The sequence below is a fragment of the Mycosarcoma maydis genome, chromosome 11 (genome assembly GCF_000328475.2).
Source record: "Mycosarcoma maydis chromosome 11, whole genome shotgun sequence".
NCBI classification, from domain to species: domain Eukaryota; kingdom Fungi; phylum Basidiomycota; class Ustilaginomycetes; order Ustilaginales; genus Mycosarcoma; species Mycosarcoma maydis.
Window position 1 is genome coordinate 652206 of NC_026488.1, and position 25569 is coordinate 677774.

The window sequence follows — 25569 nt, forward strand, 5'->3', positions numbered from 1 at the left end:
CAAGGGTGGACAGTCTAGACGGATCCTGACGAACGTGGCCGCCCGTAGGCATGGGAGTTGCCGTGTTACTACACTGTTTCACCGACCACGCAGCTAGGTCACGAGAAGAACGGTCGAGTGCTGGTAGCAATAAGATGCGAAACCGGATTAGCAAGCTAAAACAGATGCAAGAGGCACGGCCGAAAGCACACTACATTAGACGCCAAGCGCCACATTCATCCACACTGCCAAGGCATGGAACAACCAAGATCAAATTCAAGGGCAATATTGTGGTCTTGCTTGGGCAGGAGGAGTGATGCCTTGGGCATATTACGGCACATGTCTCTTTCGGCCTGCTTCCTTGGCTTGCCATAAATGCGCATTGGTGCGGTGCTTGTAGCATGTTCACCTTGCTCATTGCCAGCTGCGCGCTTCTTGCTGGGTATATGTGCGTGTGTAGTCAGCTTATACTAGATCTCACCGCGGCGTCGGCTCTTATCAAGAAAGGATCTTGTCGATCAAGTCCTGCCAGTAGGCTGGATCGAAATTCGGATTGTGAAGGCCGGCCGTAGTAGCGGTGATCGCCGCAGAGGCGTCGCTGAGGCTGCCAAATGCCATCGAGACTCCGCTCGTGGCTAGCGGAGCAAATGTGGAAGGTGGATGTGCTGCTGTCTTGCACGTTTGGCTGATCCCGGGCCCAGCAGAAACCTCGTCCAAGGGCTCGGCAAATAAATCGACCATTTCATGGGCCCAACCTTGTGCTTTACCAGGTTCGTATGTTCTGTAGGTTGTCGCATTTCGATCAGTGCCATCTGTGCAGCTAGATCTCGCATCTGTTGCTGAGGAATGACTACCCAAGATTGGTGCGCTCCGGTCATAGCTCGAGAGATTCTGGCGAGAGTCGCTGGATAGGCCTCGTTGAAGCGAGAATGGCGTCGGACCCGCGCCAAGCATCTGTGGATCTACCCGTGGTTGTGTCTCGTCTGCTTGTGCAGCAGCATAAGCAGAATCTGCTGCATAGACCCCCCTCGGCGATGAATCTGAAGCGTATCCAGCGATGAGGTCAAAGCTGGCGCCAGCAAATTTGAATCGTATTGGGGTCGTCGGGCCTGCTGAGGAGCTGCAGGGTCGTCACTAGTGGCGCGCATGGCTGTAGTCGAAGCTTGATCATTCGGCGATGAATCTGAAGCCGTATCCAGCGGTGAGGTCAAAGCTGGCGCCAGCAAATTTGAATCGTATTGGGGTCGTCGGGCCTGCGGAGGAGCTGCAGGGTCGCCACTAGTGGCACGCATGGCTGTAGTCGAAGCTTGATCATTCTGACGAGCAAAAGGGGGAACGGCGTTGTCGGATAGCTGCTCCTCAAGTCGAGAGAGGAACAAGGCGAGGACCTTGGCTTCCTTTCCACACATTTCATCGTCAGCGATAAAGCCTCTCTCGTGATATTCGTGAAGATAGTATTCTAGATGAGACTTGAGCCTGGCCGCGTTGGATGCTCGGGGGTTCATGAGTAGGCCAAGTCCACAGATGAGCAGACCCTCGAACCAACTGTGCGTTCCGACTTGCACTCGCCAAACAAGCCTCGAGGCGGGGCATTGGATAGAGGTCCGCAGATCTCGAACACTGTCGCGCAGGATCTCTGCTTGGTGCAAAGCAGCTTCGAGACAGCGTTTGCGGCATTCTGCAAGTCTGGCACCACTCGCTGCGTCATTGGTTCGAATCATATAAGGTCGATGGAGTGCTATGCGAAGACCATCGATGTTGGAATTGATGAGATATCGATGTGTCAGCAAAAAGGAATGCACCGTGTCGAGCGACTTATCGCATCGGATTCCATCTTTAACCAGTTTCGCCTTGAAGTACCAAGGCAGAGCATTCTGGTACTCGACGATTTTTGAATCAAGCGCAAGAACACTTTCGATGCTTACAGGGCCATCAAGGCGCTGAGAGAGGACAGCGACTTGACCTTCCAATCTAGCCAAACCGTAGCGATAGAAGGTGAGGGTATACGTTGTTGGGGAGGGACTGGTTAGGCTAGTTTGTGCAAGTGGAAGACTCTCGAGCGGTAGATGCCAAGTGGCTTGATCGTCCAATTCCTGCGTGTCACAGAATAGCTCGTCAATCAAAGCTGGACGTCCTGTAGCGGCAGCCATGGAACGATCGATGCAGAAGATTGCGGCCCATGACCTTCGGCGAATTTCGACCTCCTCTTCCGAAAGTCCGAGCTTGGTTCCGTCTCGATGAAGGCCGATGCAAAATGCGGCTCGAATCGCTGAGGCGCCTGAAGCGAATGCTTCGCCATAGTGACGATCCACGGTGAGGAAATGACAGGAGAGGACCCATGCAAAAATGAGATCGAGATCCTCGCGACCCATAAAGGAGCTCATGAGCAATGCTCTTCGTGCAGCATAGTGGTACCTTCGGGCGATCTGTGACCTCTGTGCTTGCTGATCAGGAAAGAGAACGTGGTGAACCGAGAGGGCTGCGATTGCACACACGCCGCACAAGACGGCAAAGATGTTGATGTTTTGGATCGTGATGGTGGGCTCGGACTGGAGAAAGTCGTCAAGAGACTTTCGCGTGCGCCTGTGTGGGAAGGGTTGATGCATCCAATTGATGTTGTCAAAGTAATGTTGGAGAAGAATGATGCAGTGATCTCGGCTGATGAGAGCATGAAGCAGCTCATACGAAGGAGGCAAGGAGGCGAGGGTCTTCCATGCTTGATCATTGCATCATCGAAATCGGACGTTGGTCGCGTTGTACGGATCGGAAGGTGGACGGCCTGGATCCGAGGTGGACTGCCTGGTAGACCGCCAAGAAGAGAGGTGATGTGACTCGTTGGACCGCCATTGTAGAGACCGGTCTCGGGACTGAGTCTGCCTTGGGGTTCGAGTTGATCGACAGTAGTTCCATTGGCTGCCAAGGTTGAAGCGGTTGCACTAGTCGATTGCGTTGGATTGTTGCGTGGTAGGGCAAGCTGAGATGTAGGCCAAGCGAGTCGATCCCTAGGAGCCGTGGTCGAGTGCAGGGCGTTCGAGGACGCATGCAATGACGCTGATTCGACGCGATGCAAGATTCTGGGAAGATAGTCTTCGAGAAGTCGTTCCAACCTGGACAGCCTGGACACTGATTCCGTGTTTGAGTCGGGATTGCTGTTGGAGGGTATGTAGTCCTTACATTTGTGTGCAATGTTGCGCGTCAGACAATGCTGACATGGCCTCTGTCGATTGCACTTTTGCTTGCGACGGTAGCACTCTGAGCAGGCATAGTGGATGCGATTGTACTTGGCATTCCCATTGGGGAACGCTAGAGGTTCCACTGAGCTAGAGGATGCTTGCTGCTGCTGCTGCTGCTGCTTGGATGGGACATCAGATTCGGACGCTGGTGTGAGTAGCTTTCTCTTTCTTGGACTCATGGTGGCATGGCTCAAGGTTAGGAAAGGCTTGCTCAAGAAGCCTCCTTGCTATGTCTAACCAAAGAGACTGGCCAGGGCAAGGGGGTGGACACGAGAGTTGAGGATGGATAGAACTCAGAAGGCAAGGAGGCGTGATTGACAACAAGCGAGTGTAACAAATAAAGCAGCCTGCATCGGCGTTTTTAGCAGCTGCAAGCTCGGAGCCTTACCCTTGCGAGATGGACAGCACTGGCACTAAATAAGCAGTAACTAGCACCACTCACCACTCGTGACTCACGATTTGCATCTGAGTCGATGCAGCGACTGAGACAAAACACGTGAGTCGCCTTCACGATTGCAATCCGAGTCACGAAATCGTCCATCGTCCATCGTCCATCGTCCATCGTCAATGGTCAACCATCCAACGTGAATCACGAATGTTGAATCCCAACGTGAAATCGTACTGTTGATCACCAACGTCCAACAGTCACGAGTCACGAATCGTGCATGGAATCACGTTGACGATTGTTTGCCGAACATTCGGAACTCGTACATTTAATTCACCACTAGTTACGGAGAACCACGGAATCAGAAGCACAAAGGTGGAGCACAAAGGTGGAAGCAAACCAAAAATTCCGGGGAATTCGTGAGTCGCGATTCACACTTTATGAAATTTAATAGCCACTTTAACCACACAGTGAACAGACTCTACTCATCAAGTACGGTACCAACGAGGGAAACGAACCGAAGCGATGCTGCGACGTCGAGCATTCATGATTCCCAAATGCACCACAATGGTTCACTCGAACCCATGTCGATCGATTGCGATAATCTCGGACGACTAGATGGGTTCTATGCGTTCTTCGAGTTGATGCTACAAGGCGGCCAGTTTCGGCTGTTTCCGACACTGCTTGTCACTGGCTTTGCGCCAAAATTGTCGTTTTGCTCGGATCTGTTCGGAGGGGTCAGTAAAAAAATGCCCTTGGAACGTATGACGACGCGAGCACGTCCGACAACGCACGCCTACAGAACTGTACAGTATCTAGCTGTTTTGCGCTATACTGTACATCCATGCGCCTAAGGTCACGCAATGGAAGTAGCTATGGATGTATGTTTCCAGTCATGGTGAAACCTTCCGGAGATTTCGCCGCTGGCTGTGTGACTTGGTTTCCGGCTGCTTGTCATCGCTTCAAAGCGTTTGGATCGACATGTGTTTGCTGAGCCTTGGAGCTGACGGGCATCACAGACTCACAGACAAGCAATCAAGCAAGCAGGCAAGCAAGCAAGCAAGCAAGAAAGCAAGAAAGCAAGAAAGCACGCAAGCAAGAAAGCACGCAAGCTAGCTTTATTGGATATAAGAAGCCTCCTCTTGCTTCTCATAGGATCACTCACTCCTTCAGACCACATCTCTCTTGCCTTGCCTTTATCGCTATCCAGTAACCATGGTTCAAAAGTTCAGCGCTGTATGGCTCACTCTCCTCGCATGCGCTTTGGCTGTCCACGCCCTCGAACCCACGCCGGCTCCCATTGCCAAGAGGCAACGTAAGTAGAAGTTTTACCCTCCCAATTAACTCAACCAACATAAACCTGACTTTTCGTCATGCCTATCTCATCTCGTTCATCTCAACAGTCAACTTCCCCAGCTTCAGTGATCCTGGTATCGACTACGAGAATCCTTATCAGCTTTCGACCTACTACGATGGCGTGTTTTCTTCCCTCGCGTCTCAGTATCCCAACTATGGACCACAAATGAGGAGTGCGCAAGCGAGTGTCTACTCTTACCTCGGCATTATTAGTAGTGAATACTACCGTACCGCAACCGTTTCGCCTAATGCAGCAGCCACGCCAAGCAGAGGCTCCTCGGGCGGTAGTGGTGGCCAATCCACCGGTGCAGGACTAGGTGGTGCATCCGGCTCTGGCTCTGGCTCTGGCTCGTCCTCGGGCTCCAGCTCTGGTTCAGGTCTTGGGTCTTCGTCGAATGCTGGTTCAGGACAAAACCCTGGTTCCGGTTCTGGTATGAGCTCTGGAACTACCTCCAGCGGCTCTGGCTCCAGCTCTGGCTCTGGCTCCAACAATGGCTCTGGCTCCAACAATGGCTCTGGTTCCGGTGGTTCGAGGAACGATGCAAGTGGCACGCTGGCTTGCCAGCCTCTTCTCTTGACTCTTACCGCAGTGAGCTTCGCTCTCCTAGCTGGAACCCTCGTAGTTTAGCCAGGTCAGCTCGGCTTGCCGCCACAGCACAACCTGGCTTGTAGCTATCCAAGTAATTTCGAGCACTTTGCCCTTTCTGTCAACTAGTCCAAACATACATTCTACCAACATTCTTACTATCGAGTAGTTCCATCCTTGTTCTACTTCCAAGCTATTCACTTTCACAACGCCCGAATGACTTTTTTCTCGTGTTCAGAATCAATAAGTGAAGCCGACCTGAACGGTATCAGAGACTGTTGAGTGTTACATCAACGCTTACACTGTGTCGCTTTCCCACTATAACTTCTTGGTCAGAACGGTTGTCGAGGAGACGGCGCAGAATGAATCGTGAACGTGTCTTGTCTGATGGCTTTCGCCATTACATTTTTCGGAAACAACCGAAAGGCAACATGTCTCGGATATTACCACCGTAACCTCCTGGTTGTCTTCGATTGGCTTCGCGTTTTTTCGGCGCAGTTATTGTTTTTTCTGTGTCCAACACAGACGGAAACGGCATGGAAACGGTGCGTCACATCACGATCGTAGCCCTGCCTTCTACGAAGTCAATGCTTTTCTAGCTCCTCGCGATCAAAGCTCGCTAGATCCTGTTTGGAGTCCAAACCCTGTCCAGCCTGCTCGGCTCTCCGTTTCTTGTACCCGGAGCCTAACTTCCGTTGCAAAGATACACAAAGAGCTTACGATCCACAAATGTCAATTAGAGTGCAGTGCAGAATAGCTAGGCAGGGGAAGGATATATGGGTTTTTTTTGTTGATTGACGCTAAGGAGCGTTAGGGAGACATGGCATGCTCGAGGGTTACCTCTGACCAGCATCCACAATATCCATGGAAACATGAGAAGCAACCATGCTTTCCCCGCATCCGAGGGCTGTCACTGGTACTCTGGCTTTGCTGCTTGCTCATCTTTCTCCTTTGCCTCTTGTTCAACTTCCTACATTCCAATGTGAAACGAGTTTGAGCTTCCACAGAAAGAAGACGTGTAATAGCAGGTTCTGCAACTCCATAAAAGTGCCAGACGGTCAACTCTTTCCTTTACTTAAGAAGTAGGGAGGAGAAGGACTTGTCCGACTACCAACAACAACTTCCACAGCGGTCAGTTAGCCTGTCTAATAGCCTTGGATCCACCATGACCAGCGACGGCTACGGCTCCCAAGAGCATTTGCGTCGTCGCATTGCCCAGCGAAACAGCAGAAACCTCGACTCAACCTCAGATGCTCAGTATTATCAACCAGGCCAGCCAGTCGGTTTCCTTCGTGCTCGAGGAACAGCCTACGAGAAAAAGTATCTCTCGAGGAAGCTGGGCTGCTGCTGCCTCTGTATCGCTCCGGTTACTCTTCTCATTGTTTTGGCACTTACCTTTTTCCCAATCCTCTATGCGCTTGCCAACCATACACTTCACACCGCAGTACTGCATGTGTATCAATCCAACATTACCTCTCCCGGCAACAATTCATTCCCCATCACACTCGAAGGCCAAGTCAAGAAGGTCGGCATCTTCCCAGCACGCCTGTACTTTCGTGAGCCCGTCCAAGTATGGTGGGTGCCACCGCCTCGTCCAGGCGAAAAAGCCTCACCCCAGACATTGAAAGAGGTGCACCTCGGTCAAATGAGATTTGACTCTATCGGTGCCGCAGCAGGCCATGCAAGAATCAAACAGGTATGCTCGAACTCTTTGCCCCCCAGAGACATGACCGCCAACTGAACAAGTATACATGTAACCCTTTTTTTGGGAACAGGCAACCACATTTGACATCCATGATGTCGAGGCCTTTGGTGAATTTGCAAAGTTTCTCATCACAAAGCCTGAGTTTACCTGGAAGATCAACTGCAGCAGCGTCCATGCTGAAGCATTTGGCTTCCTACCCACCTACAAAAATTTGGTCTTCAACAAGCATGTCGTCGTCAAAGGATTCAACAATTTTGAAGATGTTCAAGTGCTCGACTTTCAGCTACCAGGTAGCGATCCCCGAGGCGGCGCTTCCTTTGCAGCTACCGTTTCGCTTTCCAATCCTTCCCCATTTGGATTTCAGTTAGGAACGCTCTCAGTGGATCTGTTCTACAAGGGCATGTATCTTGGCCCCGCAAGCACCACCAATCTCAATGTTACCGCTGGGCTCAATGTTGCAACTCTCAACGGCAGGGTTCTTCCACAAAATGACAATGCCACTGCTCTCGAGCTGCTAGGCCAACTATTCACAGGATACATCAATGGCCACGCTGTTCCTACAATTGCTCGTGGGGTTTCGGCTACTCAGAACAATGGCGAGTCGGTTGGCTGGCTAAGTCAAGGAATCAGTGCTCTCGAGCTAGGTGTCCCTTTGAAATCGCCCGTACCCATCAACCCCATCAAAGGACTCAACATTGTCACTCTGTCTCTTGTCTACACACCGGAAACTGCTTATTCGCCTACTGCCTACTCGAGCGCAATTTCGGCCGATCTTGTACTTCCTTTCGGCATCCCTCTGTCAATTGTCAATGCCGCAAATACATTCACCATCCTTTATGATGGCGTTCAGGTGGCTACCATCAATTCAGCCTATTCGAATTCTACAACGCAGCTCACAGTCATCAACTCTGGAAACGCAGCTGGTACCGTCAACTTGACTTTGCCCCCTTCCCAGTTGACGTTGGCAAACAATACCCAAGCCGCTCGTACCGAGCTTGAGCGCTTTCAGTCCTACCTTACACTCACCAACGGCACTGCGGTTCGTCTACAGGGAGCTTCCAAAGCTATCACCGATACTCCCATGGGACGTGTCGTTCTCGACGGGATCGTCTTTGACGTTAACAGCGGCCTGCTTGGACTGCAGGGGCTTGCGGCTTACCCGTCGGTGATAAATCAAGTAGATGCGACGGGCGGAACTCGACAAGGTATCAGCCTCTTGGTCTCTGCAACATTGATCAATCCTTCTAACCTGAATCTGTCTTTGGGAGACATCTCCTTTCAAATGGTGAATCATGATGTCATCGGAATTGCTACTATCCCCAACCTCAACTTGATGCCTGGTCGCAATGACATCAATGCAACGGCCATCTTTGACGCCAACGCAAGTCCACGTGGCCTTGAAACTCTTAATCGCTTCATCTCGGGCCAAGACACAAGTATTGAGATCAACGGGTTTTCAGGCTCCACCAACATCGCATCTCTCCTCCCAGCTCTTTCTCTAATCAGGCTCAACACAACATTACCAGGATTAAAGACAACTCTAATCAGCAATGCCAACCTCACCGTTTTGGAAACGACAGGTGTTTCAGACAACATTGCCAACGCCACTGTCTTCCTTTCCAATCCTTTCACAACGTCGCTGACCATCACCCAAATTCGGTCCAACGTTACATCCCACGGCATCTATGTGGCCTCTATCGACACGCCGCTCAGCTTCGTAGCCACTGGACATGCAGTCACGCAGTCGCCACCCATCCCGCTGGGCCTCAATCTGTATCCTCCCGACTTGTTTGGTCTCGTGCGAGCTCTTGCGCTGCAGAGTGGACAGGATCCGATCTACATAGATGCTCTGGTTCAGCTTGGCGGCTACAGCATGACGCCCTCCACGGAGGCCAACTCTCGTCGTTCGCTTATGCAAGAGGCAGTCGGTGATGAGATGGCCGGATTGCTCGTAAACAAGTCAGAAGGCGAGTGGTCTCTGGGCTACTATCGAGAGGAGCCAACATCACTCTGGAAGCGCGACAACCTGTTCACGGGATTTGACCTGCCAAGCTACGTTGACCGTGCTTTTGGATCTGCTACTGCGAACTTGGAAATCGTTGCCGCTGCCTCAGTCGGCAATTATGAGACAACGTTTACCTTGGCACAACAGGACGTGCCACTAGGAACGGATGTGACGCTCAACAGACTGCTTCCTGTCCTTGCTCGACCAATTGTGCAAAAGATTGTAGATGGTGCTACTCTCAAGATCGACAGAGTTACCATCCTTGATCCTCAGCAACAGTCCTTCCAGACTGCTCTCCAAGGAACGATCACCGACACGGGTCCCTTTGATGCCACTCTAGAATTTGCTGAGGGATTGAACGTTACGTGGAACGGGCGTCTATTGGGTAAATTGGCAATGCCAAATGTCTCGTTCGTAGCAGATGTGGGAGCTACATTAGAGATCATGGCCCAATTTGTGGTTGCCGATGTTGACTACCTGACCGAGTTCACACGTTACATGGTCACAGAACGGAGCTTCGTGTGGAATATTGCTGGCGAGAATCTTCGCGTTGCGGCGCTTGGCATCGAAATTGACGGGATCTCCTTCTCCAAGAATGTGATTCTCAGCGCCTTTGATGGTCTTGTGAACAGCGTCATCATCAACTCCTTCGATCTACCCTCGAACGATCCAGCAGGTGGAATACACCTCACTGCAGCCGCAACGATCTACAATCCTTCGCAAGTCGGGGTTCAACTCTCTCGATTTGGGCTGAATCTAGCTCGCAACAATACGATCCTGGGTCCAGGATCCGTCGATGAACCATTTGTGCTGCAAGCATTGGCCGTGACCACGCTTCCTTTGGCAGGCAGACTGATACCTCAAACGACAGATCAGGGCCTGGCTGTACTGTCTGAAGTATTTCAGCGCTTCATCGACAACATTAACACGGATCTCACTGTCAGCGGTGACTATGCAGGTCCAGCGTCTGTCACTTGGCTTAACGAAGGAATCAAGGCTCTTGTCGTTCAGGTGTCCCTGCCATCTCAGAGCTTCACCGTACTGCGTACTATCTCCATCAACCAGATCGCGCTTTATTTCACCCAGGATACCGCTTGGAATCCATCTACCAGTTCGAACAATACGCAGGCAGAATTTTTCCTGCCGTTCGCTTTTCCTGTCGATATACAGCAGGGAGGCGGGAAGTTCATTGCCAACTATCAAAATCAAGACATGGCAGAGCTCGATATCCCACTGTCGCCCTCCATCACAGATGTCACTTTGCGCATAGTGACCCTCATGTTCACTAACATCCCCTTCGACGTTTATGCGCCAGGTCACAACGCTTTCTCACAATCCTTGACCGACACCACGGCAGGTACACAAGTCACCTTCAATCTGCATGGCAGAGCTAATACTAAGATCGACACTGCTGCGGGGCTTGTATCAATCAATCAAATTCCTTTCGATGTCAATACCAACTTGTTGGGCTTACAAAACCTGAATGCTCGCCCAGCGACCATTGCCAACCTGGACGTCTTTCACGGTTATCCCTCATACCTACAGATCAATGCCGATGCTACTCTCTTCAATCCGTCTCACGTCACAATTGGTGCTGGTGACGTTACCTTGGATGTCTTTTTCATGGACAGAAACATCGGTACGGCCGTAATCAATGGCCTGGTACTTGTTCCAGGTACTAACATTGTCCCGACGCAGGTTCACTACTCTCCGCAAGGTGCACTCAACGTTGCCGCCGGCCAGCAGCTGTTGGAAAACTATGTTCAGGGGATTGTTTCAACAATTGACATTCGGGGTTCACAAAGTACCACACCCATCGCTTCGCTCAAGCAGGCTCTCTCAGGTATCCGCTTGCAAGCCGATATTCCACCGTTGCACCAGCTTCTACTCGCTCGTGCGAGGTTGGTCATTCCTTCCAACATTGCTCAGACGGGCATAGCGCAGGCCAACTTTGATCTGCATAATCCGTTCACCGCCTCCATTAGCCTACTCAAAGTAAAGCCCGACGCATTGTACCAAGGCATCGTGCTCGGTCATATTGATGAAGATCTGTCGAGAAATCCGATCACCGCAGCTGGTCATACTACCGTGACGTCCCGCTTCCTTCCACTCCATTTCAACCTTGATCCGAAAACGCTCATACGCTTCGTACAGGCAGCCGCGGCATCTACAGGCACAGATCTTGGTCCTTTGCCACCGCTCTTTGATCGAGTGCTCGGACAAGCTTCAACACAAACATCAATCAGTCCATTCCCAGACTCAAATCCTCCAAGCTGTTGTTCCGGGCAGCAATTCGATGTACTTGGCGCTGTCCTCCGAACTTTGCAGGGTCTCGAGACGACACTGAATGTGCAGTCGAGCGACAAGCTTGACGACTATGCTGTCAACCTCAACGTTGTTCAGCAACCAGTGCCAACCGATACAGACAGAAGTGCTCTTTACCTGCTCGCTCCTGCCGGTGCTCCGATAGTGCAAGACATTGTGCAACAGGCAGTGCTTACTGTCACAACCGCTAATATCACCGGCATTACCAACGCGGGATTTGACGTTTCGTTGCAAGGCTCTCTAACCAATACTGGTCCTTTCGACGCCTTAATCGATTTTACTGAGCCGCTGACAGTGACATGGCAAGGGAGGGACATTGCTCAACTATCTCTCCCCTCTATCTGTGCTTTTGCAAACGTGGGTGTGCCCAACCTCTCCACGCAAGGTCACTTGACCATCACCAACCTTGGCGCCTTTACCGATTTTGCCATTTATATCTTACACAATGAATCCTTCGAATGGACCGTCTCATCGAATCGTCTCACTCTTCGAGCCCTGGAGATCATCTTTAGCAATGTCGATTTCTCCAAGACAATTGGCTTTAAGTCTTTCAACGGCCTCGCTGGTGTCACTGCATCCAACTTTGACGTCCACGGCGAGACAGGCAAATCTTTGTTGATACGAGCAGGCGCTTCGATCCCGAGCCCAGCCACTCTGGGTATCCAGCTCGATACTGCAAACTTTGAGATCTTCTTCTTAGGAACTGACATTGGGCCAGTACACGGCAGCAACGTGTTCCTTCCTGCTCTCGGGACCATCAACACGACACTCGAAGGGGAAATCACGTTCAAGTCAGGACGCGACCTACAGAACACAGGGATTCTTTTCAGCAACTTCCTTCAAGGCAAAGCGCAAATCATTGAGGTTCGAGGTGTTTCTGTCGTCACGCAGGCGAATGGCAACCAGCCCGTAAATTGGCTGAGCGCTGCGTTCAAAACGCTGACCTTGCAGGTCTCACTTCCCGGCCACATCTACCAGCTCATCTTCTCCATCACGATTTCGGACTTTACCATCTATGTCCAAGGTGACCCTGCTGACTCGTATGTGGTGCCTACAAGTTCGAATTCAACGCTTGCTACTTTTGCAAACCCCTTTACCTTCAGCTTGCAGCCAATTCAAGCGGCAGCGCACATCAACCTCTCATACGCTAATGGTGACACTGCGTACCTTGACCTTCCACAGACCAACGTGCAAGGAGGAACGTCGCGTGGTCCCAACGACATTCAGGCAATTCAACTCATGTGGCGTCGGCAGAGCCTCGTCGCTGTTGACAGGTCGAGCTTCCAGACTTTCTTTGCACAGCTCACAGACACGCCGAGAGGCACCTTTGATATGAGAGGCGGAGTGGATGTGGTTGCAAAGACAGTTATAGGTAACATCCCTATCTCTGGGATTCCATTCGCCGTCACCACTTCGCTTGCTGGTATCAACAGCTTCAATCACGTTGCCACCTTGTCTGATGCAGTAGTCAGCAGTGGAACGCCTGACTTTGTGTGGGTACCGATCAAAGTCACACTCACAAACCCCTCGAACATCACTGTCTTTACCAACGAGGTATTCCTTCCTGCTATTTTCCGAGGTGTTTTCGTGGGGCGAGCCGAGATTCCGGTGCTTGGTCTCATCCCGGGCGAGAACGTGGCGCAAGCCTATTTCTACTACTCTCCTGCAAACGCCAATGACTCGACGGCTCAAGAGCTATTCACGCTGTATATCCAGCCATCCATCTCAGACGGCACCTCACCTCAATCTGCCCCACTCACCATTGACGGTACACGAGCGCCATTGACAAATTTGACTCTGTACGACTCCTTGCGTCCTGCTATCGCTGGAGCCACGGCCACCACAGTGTTGAACGGAATTGGTTCTCGCATCGTCACTCATATCAACGTTTATCTTACTATCGAGACTATTACTACCGGACTGTCGAATCTTCTACTCGGAGGAGCTACACTACCTGTGGTCGAAATCGATCTGACTGCGCGGAACGAATTGGGCACCAATTTGTACATCACTGCCCTGCAAACGTCTGCAAAGATCGCTGGCACGAAGCCAGTCGATGCAAACAATCCAGATGCACGGGTATCGTTCACGTTTCCAACTGCGTTTTCTGTACCGGCCAAAGGAACTAGCAGCTCTGTCAGAGTGCCAAATGTGGTGCTGCCGAAAGGACTATTGGCTTCGTTGCCAGTCATTGGCCAAAATCTCGACCTATACAACAACTTGCCTGTCCGAATCGGGCCGTCCGTTGACGACAGCTATTTCGCCCCCGGTCTCAACTACATTGAGCTCAATGTCGACACAGCTTACTCCCTGGATCTTGCTGGACTGATCATCCCCATCGGCGGGCCAATTCGCACTCTCGAGGAACTGTTGAACACGATCTTACAAGCCGGTGCAAACCTCGGCAGTCTGATAGATGGCCTACCAAACCTTTTGACGCAAGCGCTACAGGGCAACCTCATCGGTGGCTTGGATCAGGAAGCTAAGCAGGTTGTCTGTACGCTGACGCAGCTTACAAATGGTCTAACAGGCAACCTTCTGGATAGTATTCTGTCAGATGCCAGCTGCCCGAACCGTCCCTCGTCTTCGTCGGCACCAGTGTCATCGACCGTAGCGTCTAGCTCAGTCATCCCGTCTTCGTCTTCGTCCTCGACAGGGACGGGTACCCCGACTTCTCCGACTGACGCCACATCCATCACAACTCGTACTTCGGTAGAGTCAGCAACTGACCAAGGAGAGCGAGCATCGCCTACCGCTCAGACGTCTCCAGCAACCGCCACGCCTTCTCCTGCCCTTCTTACGCTCCCCTTTTGAGTCCCTCTACGGCTACTCGATAGCAAGACAATTACTCTGGTTTCGTTTCTCCATGCTCGAACGACTTCATTTCATGGCCTTTTGCTGCAAGTTGTCTTTTACAGCAGCGTGTTCTCCTCCTTTTGTAGCCTCTTCCGTATCTGCTTCTTTTTGGCTCCGAATCATGAATGACTTTCCGCTTGAAAACCAGAAGTACCAAACGCTTATTTTTTGCTCCTTGGCGTCTGCGTGCAGCGTGTGGCGGGCATCTTCTGTCTCGCCAAGTTGACGGGGGTTTTGGTTTTGATTTTCTTTCACAGCAGCATGCTTTGTGGACATTAGCATCGCTCTTTCGTACACAGGCTCAGCCTCGTCCTCCCACATTCTCAGGCGAAGTATTCACGGCCATTGCGCCGTTACATATCACGCATTGGTTTTGAATTGGACGATCAAGGGATAGTTGAACTGAGTCTAAGTCGTTTTGCGCACTTGCAAAACTGATTTGTTGGTACGCAAGGTCGACTACTTCAAGCGAAGGTGGACGAGAACTTCTTTTGTGAGCGTTGAGAAATGGAGATGAGGGGAACAATTCGCGCGTACAAGAAAAAGCGAGCAACTTTGAAGGAACTGAGCAAATAGCGAGCTAATCGTGAATGCGACAATTGAAGGGAGTTCTGGAGGAAAAGGCACGCTAAACATCGTAAGCCATTCGCAATTAATGAAGAAGAGAGTCAAAGTGTTGCGTCTACATGTAGTATAAGTATGTTGCAACATAGCGGCAAAATGAGGCTATCAGAACCAAGAGTAGCAGGTAATGCCTGTGAGTGCTAAGGCGCTCCATCGCTGCTGCCCACTGCGTGTGCAGATTAGGCTTGCTCCAAAGCACTGTTATGTTCGTGTTTGGTCTCATTGAATTGGGGCTTAGTCTCCATCGCTACACTGTTGCGTCCCGTCTGTTCTTTGAGCTGGAACTTTTCGACCCATTTGGCAGGCAGATGGGGGATAACTGTTGCTGCAACTGATGTTGGCAACATTCGTGATTGTGAGCACAAAAGCGGTGAGAGAAATTAGCAGACCGTTTACTGGACGGTAGCTTGCACGGTATAAAATACTTACTGCCAGTGATGGCGGCCAAGAATAGCATTGCGGCTTCAGCAGCAGGCTCATCCATTAAGAAGCTGCTCGTTAGAAGGCATACAGAGGAAGTCAGGAGAGAATGATATTAGTGGTTTGTAGGCTCTGTCGACGAATCAGCCTGTGCGTACTTACTGGTAATGACCATAGACACCAAACATAGCCAGAGACATAGCAAATCCGACGACGCTAAGGCCAAGCACGGTACGGTTTAGCCATCGTGGAACAGGTGTGTTAGTGTGCCTCTCCCTCCAAGCGTACATAGCAAGAGCAGGGGAAAAGAGGAAAAGCAAGATGGCAACAGCAAGCCCAACAGCACTAACAGCAAGTGGAGCTTTAAAACCGTGAACAAGTGTCGAAGTGCTGGTCGATGCAAAACTGTAACCATAGCTACTTCCTGAGCCGTTACCTGAACCACTGCCGAAGCTACTTCCTGTTCCATAGCTGGAGCTACTTCCCGAGCCATAGCCTGAGCTTGAACCATAGCCTGAGCCAGAGACCGATCCATAACCAGAGCCTGTGCTTGAACCGGAGCCAAAAGTCGAGCCAGAGCCAGTGCCTGAACCAGAACTCGTGCTTGAACCAGAGCCAATAGTCGGACTAGAGCCCGTGCTTGAGCCAGAGCCCCATCCGTAAGTATCGTTAGGATTGTAGCCGGATCCAAAGCCACCATCAGCACCAGAGCCCGAGCTCTGACTCGTAGCAACACACAAAGAAGGACCAGAAAGGGTAAGCGGGTGGAACTTGCGTAAGTTGATCCTGACAAGGGGAACTAGGGAACCACTACGTCAAACTTACAGTGTCATAGCTGCTGTCTTTGCTCAATAGTTGATACCTTGGCATGAGCTGTATCGGTATCAAAGAGCCAGTCAATGCGGCATAAATATTGTAGATTAGGATCTTAGCAATGTCAAAGCAGAAGGAGATGCCTAACTTACATGGGCAGCGATGGACCAGCTGACGAGCGAGAAAATGCCCGTAAGCACGGCAAGTGCAAGAATGATGATGTTCGACTTCATCACTGTTATGTTATAAGAGGCCAGTTGAAGTGGTAACGAGAAACAATATGAGTTAGGAAGAGTTGTGTTTGCTCGATGGCGATCCAACCAGAGGCTTATATGTCCTCATGGCAACAAGCCTACAATAGTAAGAATATTCGAGCGACGCTTGTAACGCAGACGGTGATCTCAACAGCTGCTGATGCCAGTCATGGAATGCAAGTCGCAGACCGACATACACATGTCTGGCTACACGCAGTCTTGGACTTGAACGATCTTCGCTTGGTCTGCCTCGGAACAATCGCCGAACAGGATTTGCAGACATAAGTACGCTCTTACGCTTGTCAGGCTAACCAGTACATTAGAAAGACCATAGGAGGGAAGCAACAAGTCTCGGCTCCTCCTCCTGACGATTTGTTCCAATACATTATCGCCTTTGGGCAAGCCATACAAGGAAAACGATCTATGCTCGCACGAGCTGAACAGTGGTGCGAGGTGCGAAGCGTTTCTGTCTGTGTTCCAAGAGAGCCTTTAGTGGGTCAAGGCGCCTCCTCCGCGGAGAGCACCGTCAAGATGTATGCGAGGTTGCAGTTATGCAAAGAGCAAAGCAGTTGAAGGGCTGATACGTGGTTGGTGTTTGTTGTTTTGAGAGACAACCTGTGAGCTGCATGGAATGCGCCTGGGATCGTCACCTTGAGTAACTAGTTATCTAGCTCGCAATGGCCCACATCCACTCAACTTTGGTGCTAAAAAGTCAATTTGCAACAGAACAGGCCAAATCGTGAATATGTGAGACATAAATTCGATGCACATTCGGATTTGTCGGATTGGATACAGCTGAATGATGGTAAACCTCGGTCTCGGCTGCGAGGTTTGAACCTTTGGCGCTATAGTTGCTTCAAGGTCATGCACACATGATGGGCCTGCTCTGGCCGTCAACTTTCCCACTTGGTTGTCTTGAGCATCAATGTGAATCGTGAATGGCACAAAAGTGTTCTGCAGGTCGTATTTCACGATGGTGTTCAGCAGCATGCATATATCTTTTTTCTCTTTGGAAACCGTCCACTTGCTTATTTTCGTGGTTCGGGTCTTCACGCTTCATGCTCCTGACTCCTCCTGACTCCTGGCTCCTGGCTCCGTGGCTCCGTGGCTTGCTGTTGTCGGCTGCTTGGTTATTCTTTTTCTTTTCCTTTTTATTAACTTGTCCCTCTCTGACGCGTTGTTCAATCCGAGACGCCCGAAAACTCGTGACTTGGCGTTTCAACGGTTGTCCAAAATCGCTTCAGCTGTCCACGAACCCAACGGCGAAGTGGGGTTTCTTTCTGAACAAGCCACATCACAAAGGCCGCTGAGCTGAGAACACCTCATGTTTGGCTTTGGACGCAGTCGTGAATTGATCACTCACGAACAAGTGCACATCAAAGACTTCTCCCTCCAATGTGTTCAGAATCGTCAATTGCCAGACGGCTGAGAAAAACACTTCGAGGGTCGCCTCATTGACATTCGTGAATGATGTGTTACCAGGCTATATCTTACCTACTTGTTGCAAGCCAATTTCTAGAAATTGGACCGAAATCGCAGAAGACGGTGTACAGCTCAATGCGCCTCGACATGGCACTGCGATCTGTTGAGACAGGCGACGTTATCAACTGGCTACCCAAGCATCTACTTGAATGGTGCAAGAGGCCTGAGGTCGTCGGTCCTTGCGTCTGACGTTGAATCAGGAGCAAAGACTGCGCTGTACCGATTCTTAAACGCAGATAGCCCAAGCGAACGGCTCTTGATGAGTGAGGTGAACAGCTTTCCAAACACCGGCCACACTAATTGAGTTGCGCCACCTGATGTCCCCAGGGACACGGACATTAACGAAGTGGCTTTCGAATGTTCCTTGAGACCGGAGGAAATGTTTAGTACTTGTCCTAAAACTTGATCAGCAACAACTCTTGCGTGATCTTCTGCTGCGGAATATGTTTTGGGATCGGATGTGTTGGCAGCATCGCCAACACAGAACCAGCGAGCTTGCAGAGGTTCATACTTGAGTCGAAGCGTTCTTGGATCAACATCGACGTATCGTGGAGGCGTCGACCGTGACTCGGATTTCCTTACTTGAACAGAGTCCGTCAACGCGTCAGAATTCAGCGCAGAGGCGTTGGCTCCGCCACCTGTGCCTATAAAGAGGAAGTCGCAGTCCACTTTGGTTCCATCCGAAACCGCCAGCTGCTGTACTGGTGACAAGAGTCGATACGCCGAAGCTCGCAACTCATCGGTCACTTGAATGGATGTGTTTAGGCGGACGTCTACGCTCAAGCGCTCAAGCTGAGCGAGTAGCTGCGCGTGGAGAGGCTCACGCCATCCTTTTAGTAATTGTGGCGATCGCTCGAGCAAGGTAATTTGTGTGTCGCGGTGTAGTTCTCTAACCTCACCTGCGAACTCGACTCCTACAGCACCACCTCCGAGAATGACAACATTCTTGGCAGCAGCAATATCAGCTTGCGTGCAACGAAAGGCGTTGATGCTTTCTTGCCAGTTCTGGCTGAACGGTACCATAGGATACGGGTAACAGAGACCAGTGCTGATTATACCGACATCCACCTCGATGCGATCAGATTCAAAAGGTGCTGGAGCAACTCTGTCAAGACGAACATGATCGCTGGCTATCTCGACCACGCGCATTTTCTTGAGGAGAATATGGCGTGACGTTGCAGGAAAGATTGTATCGAGCGAGGCAAAGACTTTGTTCTCGTACCCCGGCATCACTGCAGCACGCAAGGCACCGACAATCCAAAAGGCGAATTCGTTGGCTTCGATGAGCACGATTCGGTGCGTGACGGGAAGGCGTTTCTGCAGAGCCCGTGCCGTCTGTGCACCACCGGCTGATGCCCCAATGATTACAACGTTCTTGATGCCATCCATTCTGTACTGTTTCGGGGTACCTGATGCCAAGATTGCGGTCAGGGAAGGGAGGGGTAGTTGGTCAACAACATGTGAGCTATAAAGTATGGGCACTCTAGATAGGCAAGTTACGGTGCAAGACCTTCGAGCACTGCACCTGGGGAGTGACAAGGTAGACTGGGATGGAAAAATTTGTCCAGCTCATGTTGGGCTTGTCCCTTCTCAACTTTCAAAGATTGCGCATTCGCATGTCCAAGTCAGATGATGTCTGATCGCCTGGCCTAAAAGTGTGCAGCTTCTTTATCTGATTTCGGATCTATCGCTTCACAATCGTGATAAGCCGCCTTGTCGAGAACCTAAAAAGGCTTGGGTCGGTGTATGATACTTTTTTTCAAAGACAAAAATCTAGTCGCCTTGCCACATTACTGTATAGTCCAAACGTGAATCACGAATCTAGCTTGTCACATGCAAGTATTTGTTCTTCAATCCAAGGCAGAATAAGGAGGGCAACTGACATTAAGCGCAGCATCATTTCGAAACTCGGGTTTGTTCGGCTAACGGCATTCAAAATGTGTCAAGACCTACTCACGCTGCACCGAAAGAGTGTCAGACTTCTATCGCCGTCGCTGAAACCCGTCGCTGAACCCGTACTGCTCATGACATTACCTCGCTCGAACGAAAGGACATGAGCGAAGCGATGAAGAACAGAACGGGTCAATTGCCTTACTCGAGCTCCCAGCCGTGGCCACCTGGTGTGTGAGCAGCGGGCCACTACGTGTACCAGTTGCGAACGGCGGCTGGAAAGCATCAAGAGACGGCCCCCAATCAAGAAAGGCGGCGGGTCAGAGATCGCGCCACGCGGCAATGGAGCGGTCTATGGCGGCTTGTGCTGGCGTAAAGGGCGGAGCTGGATGTAGTGGCGCGTCTGACAGCTGATTTGTCGATATAGCGGCGGAAACAGTTGCTCATCTATTTTTTTTTGATTTCATACACCGACCCAAGCCTATGGAGGCTTATGCGGGAGTCAAGAATGATAGGTACAGGCTGTGGATAGTGAGTCACGTGATGGGTCAAAGTGCTGTACGGTTAAATCCTCCCCTGCTTAGTCATGATGCATGGGCAAGGGGGTCCGAACGACGTCTCGGCCGGTTGGCCGTGTTGACGGATGTTGGTGTCTGGAATAAGATGAAGTGGGATGTGGTGAAGGAGAGTGAAGGAGTGAGAAGGTTATGGACTGAGCGACAGTGGTGTACCATGTACAGGAAAGCGCGCTCTCAAGTACGCAGTCACCTCTGTAGCGAATTGTATCTGCCGAGAGCGCGGATATTCACGATTGTCGTCATCAAAATTGTTGAAGGCTGCCCACGTCACCGCGCCGAGGCGAAAGGATTGGCCTGACAATCAGGTCTAGAACCTTGATCGCGAATCTTTGCAAGTCTGTGCGCGTTCCTACGCGAAAGCTGACAAGCGCCAACTAGATTCACAAGTCATGAGTCATGATTTACACCTTCGGGTATGGGCGCCATCGCTCCTCACACACAGATTTGGCAATCCAAAACGGAAACATCAATCCCCAGCAAATAACTTGAATGAGCTGATTGTTTCGTTTGCGGATTGCTAGTATGGGATCTTGCGTAACATGTTTGATTGCTTTGAAAGTATGGTTTTTTGGAGTGACAAGCACTCATGTAGACATGGTTCAGCGTGCTTCAATGAAATCATCTGTCTGGTCTGCATAAAGCAGCCCTAAAAACCATCCAATCAGGGAGTACCCTCCGAATGAGTCCAGGTGTAACTTACCTATTGTCCACAGGCCAACAGCTCCAGAACACGTGCTCAAGCATGGTGACAGTATTCACATGGATGAACAGAGTGCATGGCGGTAAAGAGGGAAAAACACATTAGTAAGTCGAGACATTCCAGCTCAGCGAGGCGGATAGTAGTTTTTGCCCAGTCAGTGCCGTGCGCTGGAGGTTCCTTGTGTGTGTTTGTGGTCGGGAAGGCTCGAACTAAACGAAAGGTAGCAAAAAGGGATCCATGCTTTGCAATTGCGCCCGAAAAGCGAGACGGGAGAGAGCTTCGGGAAGGGTTAGAAAGAGAGGCGGAATCGAGTGTGCTGTTGGCGCCTTGACCTCTGAAATGGCTCTGGTCGATGTTTAGACCCCTCTTGCAGATTGACCGGCTCTACCGGGATAGCGGTGTCAGTGAAGAGCGGAACAAATTCTTCGTGGTTGTGTCAGCGAATGTAAAATAGAAACTTTGCGATGGTCCTGAATGGTTGAACAGAATGCCTTTCAGCACTTACTATTGGTGCGGTGGATTTGACGGAAACGAACGAAAGCAAGAATCAGCTCAACAGCCTGAGTCGTGCCAAATACCATGTCAGTGGTCTCCAAGCGAAGTTCGAGACTCGAACCTTCTGGTTCTACCTTATCCGCACCAGAAGCAGCACACTCTGGAGCGGTGAGAGCACATCGACGTCGGGAACTTCCGGAGACGTAGGATTAGTGCAGCCAGTCGTTTTCAGGAAGCAATCAAGCTTGGGTAAGGGGCGGAGGCAGACACGAGGCGCCACAGTCACCAGTTTTGTTTCGGAATATGAAAGTGAGTGAGTGTCGTTTGCAGTCAATCGACATGCTACTCTTGGTATCTAACACTGGACGAACTTCGCCGTGCGCTGTCAACATCGATCTGAACTGACTTAACTCGCGACTTATCACGTATTAATAATGCAGCTGAAACGAATCGATCTTAGTTCCCAACGCACAATGCACGTTGCAGTTCATATTGCGATCATTCACGTTGCGATCACTCCTTCGTTAATTCCCCGATCCTTGTATGTGTCTTCTATGCAGGGTCTTCGTTTTGTGGGTCTTCTTTTTATGAAGCACTCACGCTAGCAACTCAGGACCGTGGACTGACAGGAGGCGTGTGTATCGCGAGCTGGCAAGAGCGACAGACCGTCTGTCTGCCTTACTCAGGACTTCTGTACATGGTTTAAGAGGCAGACCGTCTGCCTCACTCGTGAATTTCTGTATCACGCGTAAGGAATTATTTTAGGATGTGAGATTCACATTGCTAAGAACTATCACTACAAAATTCAAAAGATCCAACCGATTCACAGATACTTGAGAATAATTAGGGGGAAAACCCCGTGATGGTTCTCGGCAGTTTTGATGAAGGGAAGAAAATGGTGAAAAGATCGCTTAGATTTTCTGGACTCGAGACTACATACAAAGTGAGCATATTTATGTCTTTATGAACTGCTCGTCCTGCGACTCGGGACATCCATCTCCTCTTTCCTTCCCGTCTTCGCTCTGTGCGGGACGTGGCTTGTGTGCCTTTCGGTGGTAGGCTCTTGCAGAGTAGGCGAGGGCTATCTCATCTCTGCTCACGTTTGGTTGAGTAACCCCGGGTAATCGCGGTTGAGTAACCCTGGGTAATCGCACGCAATTTCCGTTTGATCGCGCAGGGACTATGCCGAAATGGTCTTGGTCAACCATTGTATCTTCAACTCAGATTCGTGATTCACGGTTCAAATTTGAAAGGGGTCTGTGCTGCGAGCGGACCTTCTCCACTCGTGACTGTAACACAATTTGCTCGTCCGAGTGCGCCCTGCATTTGGTGTTGCACCCTTTTTCTTCCTTTCTTAACGCCTCCTTCCAAACATCTCACCACTTTGTCCTCGTTCCCTACTCCTGTTTTTGCCAACACTCCAATCATGTCTTCGAGCTCGATAGAGCCGCAGCAAGAATCACATCAGCGCATCGGCTACGATACCAGTGCCCGGAAATGGGCTGGTCAAGGCATCGCGGTAATCAGTGACAGAAGTGGCCAGGTGCTCCTTTCCGTCCCAATCCAGTTCCTTAGTCAAGGATTGGTCAACAATTTCGGTTTTGTGCTTCAGAGCATTCACATGTCCTACGATGTGAAAGACGGCCAAATTCGCAGCGAGCAAGGTGTCGAATGTAGCCCTCTGGACGCTGTTACTCCTGGTCGCTTCGTGTACTGGAATCCTGGTATGCACAGATTACAAGGAGCCTGCCTCGCCATCTCTGTATTGCGATCCGGATGGACCGCTAACAAAACCTACTACCTCTCCACATCTTCCCGACACAGAGATTGTCTGTTGCAGGCCACGCATCGGACCCCGTTTCAAGTTCATGTCGAGACCTCCTCACGCTGGCGATGATCTGGCAAGCACGATGAGCGATTCTAAACGATCCTCTGCAAATCAGGTGTGTTTGACATTCGACGAAGCAAGGTATACATATTCTACACCAGGATCTTTCAGCTCACTCTGTGTCTTTCCACACCTCATCAGTCCAAATTTCGTTTCACAGTGGTAGCAAGAGATTATTTTTGTCTGGTTTCAGACGTTGAATACCCCTCTTGCACAGCGGCTCATATTCTCCCAGTTTCTCGGCCCGAGGTTCGTATATACTTCTACCGCTTTGCCTTACATGAATGCATCCGCTGATCACCAGACTTTATTGGCCTTAGTATTACACCGAAGTCTTGGGAGACGCGCCTACTTCCTTGTTCCAAACTCAGTTCGGAATTCTACTACGAGACGACATTCATCATGCTTTCGACAGAGGGCATATCGCTCTATATCCTTTGGTGAGTGGTCACCTAAACCGCGTTAAGCTGCTCTTGACGGTAACAATACTAATGAGCATTGTCCATTTATCGCCCCAGATGAATGCGGAGAACGAGCTCGTGGTTCACATCTTCTATCCTGAAACACAATCTCAGAAGGAGTTTCATGGAAAGATTTTACGCCCAAGTAACCGCTTTCGTGGCCCATCAGATGACTATCCTGACACACAAATGCTGCTCTTTCATTATCAGCAGTGTGTGATCAAGTGCTTAAGAGGTTGGTCTGCTTTCTGATGTGCGCCGCTTTCGCATCCACTTGCCTTCACCAACTAAGCGAATCCGACCTGTTCGTAAACCCTGATCCCATTGCTTCTGCCTCTCGACAAGCGATCACGTTCCCGTCCAGAGCGCAGCGCATCGCCCGAGATGAGCCACCGGAAACGATAGAAAAGGCCGGAAGGGGAGCAGATCTCGAGACCAATGGTGAAATGTAGTTGGCATTGTCACAGGTCGAAATCGCGCATATTGTTTCCAGTCCAAAAAGGCTCTCGGCGATGGAGGGTCGTCATTGTGTGATCCATGATCATCATCGAAAAAGAAACGCAAGTTACGGTACCTTGGCCTTAGGTGTAGGCTTTTGGCCTCAGTCAAACTAACCGACAATGTGGCATTCGTCGCCGGCAGCGATTCGCTAGCGTACTGGAGTCAAGTGAAGGATGGAAAATGCGAACCACTATGCAGAGACAGGATGTAAATTTTGAACAGGCTAGGCTAAGCTGGCAACGGCAAATCATGGCGAGGAACAATCTTGATTCTCGTGCGCGGTTGCCACTGGATAGCAAGTCTGAGGAAAAGTTGGGGCAAGCTCAAGAGGTAGTCGGAGAAGCAAAATATTGTGCCTAAGGGCAAGTTCCGGGGGCTTTGGAATATCACACCATCTGCGCTGATGAACATCCAGGCGACAAGTGACACTTGTCATGATACAAATGTCTGGAGACCGCAAAGGATCGAGCAAAGTCACAGTACGCACGATGGAAGGGTCTAATGATCTGTGTGGCCCAGCAGGAAAAATTTCCTTGCTAGCTTCCTTCTATCATCCAAGACCTTTCCGAATTTATAAACGAACGATAATGGCTCACTGAGCCACTAAACGATCCACCATCACTTTGGCCATTGCTCCAGCATTGGTCTACTGTACATAAATGCAGAAGAAGAACTACGTTCATCCGATGGAAGCTCGAACAGCACAAGCAATCAAGATGCCCAGGTCCAAGACATATTCCGATTGGCAAGAATTCTGGGCACCAAGCAGAATGAGACTTTGCAACAATCCGCGTTTGTTGGCTCTGCTAGACAGGCTCGGTCAATCTGGTGCGCAATTGATCAGAACCACAGCGTAATCTCGGGGGCAAGTTCACGCATCGTATGATGCATCGAGCCAATGTCTGCGCTGCATCGTGGGAAGAAAGAGCCCCCACAGACTGGATGCATGCTGGCTCGACGAGCAGGATGAGGAGATGGCCAATAATTCTACTGCTGCGTCTGCTTCTGTAACGATTTGCTCGAGCAAATCGGC

The 25569-nt window shown here is 50.6% G+C and overlaps 7 protein-coding genes across 7 annotated transcripts; 4 read left to right on the forward strand and 3 right to left on the reverse strand.

Annotated features, from left to right (window-relative positions):
- Positions 1-477: 477 nt before the first annotated feature.
- On the reverse strand, positions 478-3391 carry UMAG_04083 (uncharacterized protein; the record flags this gene model as incomplete). The annotated part of the gene is made up of 3 exons (XM_011392215.1): positions 478-829; positions 946-2419; positions 2473-3391. The coding sequence occupies 3 exons, from the start codon at positions 3389-3391 to the stop codon at positions 478-480; spliced, it is 2745 nt and encodes a 914-aa protein (XP_011390517.1).
- A 1421-nt stretch (positions 3392-4812) lies between these two features.
- Positions 4813-5581, forward strand: UMAG_04084 (uncharacterized protein; the record flags this gene model as incomplete). Its single annotated transcript, XM_011392216.1, has 2 exons — positions 4813-4912; positions 5001-5581. 2 exons carry the CDS (start codon positions 4813-4815, stop codon positions 5579-5581), a joined length of 681 nt encoding a protein of 226 aa, XP_011390518.1.
- A 1123-nt stretch (positions 5582-6704) lies between these two features.
- Positions 6705-14388, forward strand: UMAG_04085 (uncharacterized protein; the record flags this gene model as incomplete). The annotated part of the gene is made up of 2 exons (XM_011392217.1): positions 6705-7235; positions 7315-14388. 2 exons carry the CDS (start codon positions 6705-6707, stop codon positions 14386-14388), a joined length of 7605 nt encoding a protein of 2534 aa, XP_011390519.1.
- Positions 14389-15233: 845 nt separating this feature from the next.
- UMAG_04086 (uncharacterized protein) lies at positions 15234-16307 on the reverse strand (the record flags this gene model as incomplete). Its single annotated transcript, XM_011392218.1, has 4 exons — positions 15234-15379; positions 15484-15545; positions 15637-16260; positions 16300-16307. 4 exons carry the CDS (start codon positions 16305-16307, stop codon positions 15234-15236), a joined length of 840 nt encoding a protein of 279 aa, XP_011390520.1.
- A 288-nt stretch (positions 16308-16595) lies between these two features.
- Positions 16596-17114, forward strand: UMAG_04087 (uncharacterized protein; the record flags this gene model as incomplete). The annotated part of the gene is made up of 2 exons (XM_011392219.1): positions 16596-16784; positions 16848-17114. The coding sequence occupies 2 exons, from the start codon at positions 16596-16598 to the stop codon at positions 17112-17114; spliced, it is 456 nt and encodes a 151-aa protein (XP_011390521.1).
- Positions 17115-18164: 1050 nt separating this feature from the next.
- On the reverse strand, positions 18165-19412 carry UMAG_11528 (uncharacterized protein; the record flags this gene model as incomplete). Its single annotated transcript, XM_011392267.1, has 1 exon — positions 18165-19412. One exon carries the CDS (start codon positions 19410-19412, stop codon positions 18165-18167), a length of 1248 nt encoding a protein of 415 aa, XP_011390569.1.
- A 3700-nt stretch (positions 19413-23112) lies between these two features.
- UMAG_04089 (uncharacterized protein) lies at positions 23113-24487 on the forward strand (the record flags this gene model as incomplete). Its single annotated transcript, XM_011392220.1, has 5 exons — positions 23113-23350; positions 23421-23629; positions 23895-24014; positions 24093-24180; positions 24249-24487. 5 exons carry the CDS (start codon positions 23113-23115, stop codon positions 24485-24487), a joined length of 894 nt encoding a protein of 297 aa, XP_011390522.1.
- Between the last annotated feature and the right edge of the window lie 1082 nt (positions 24488-25569).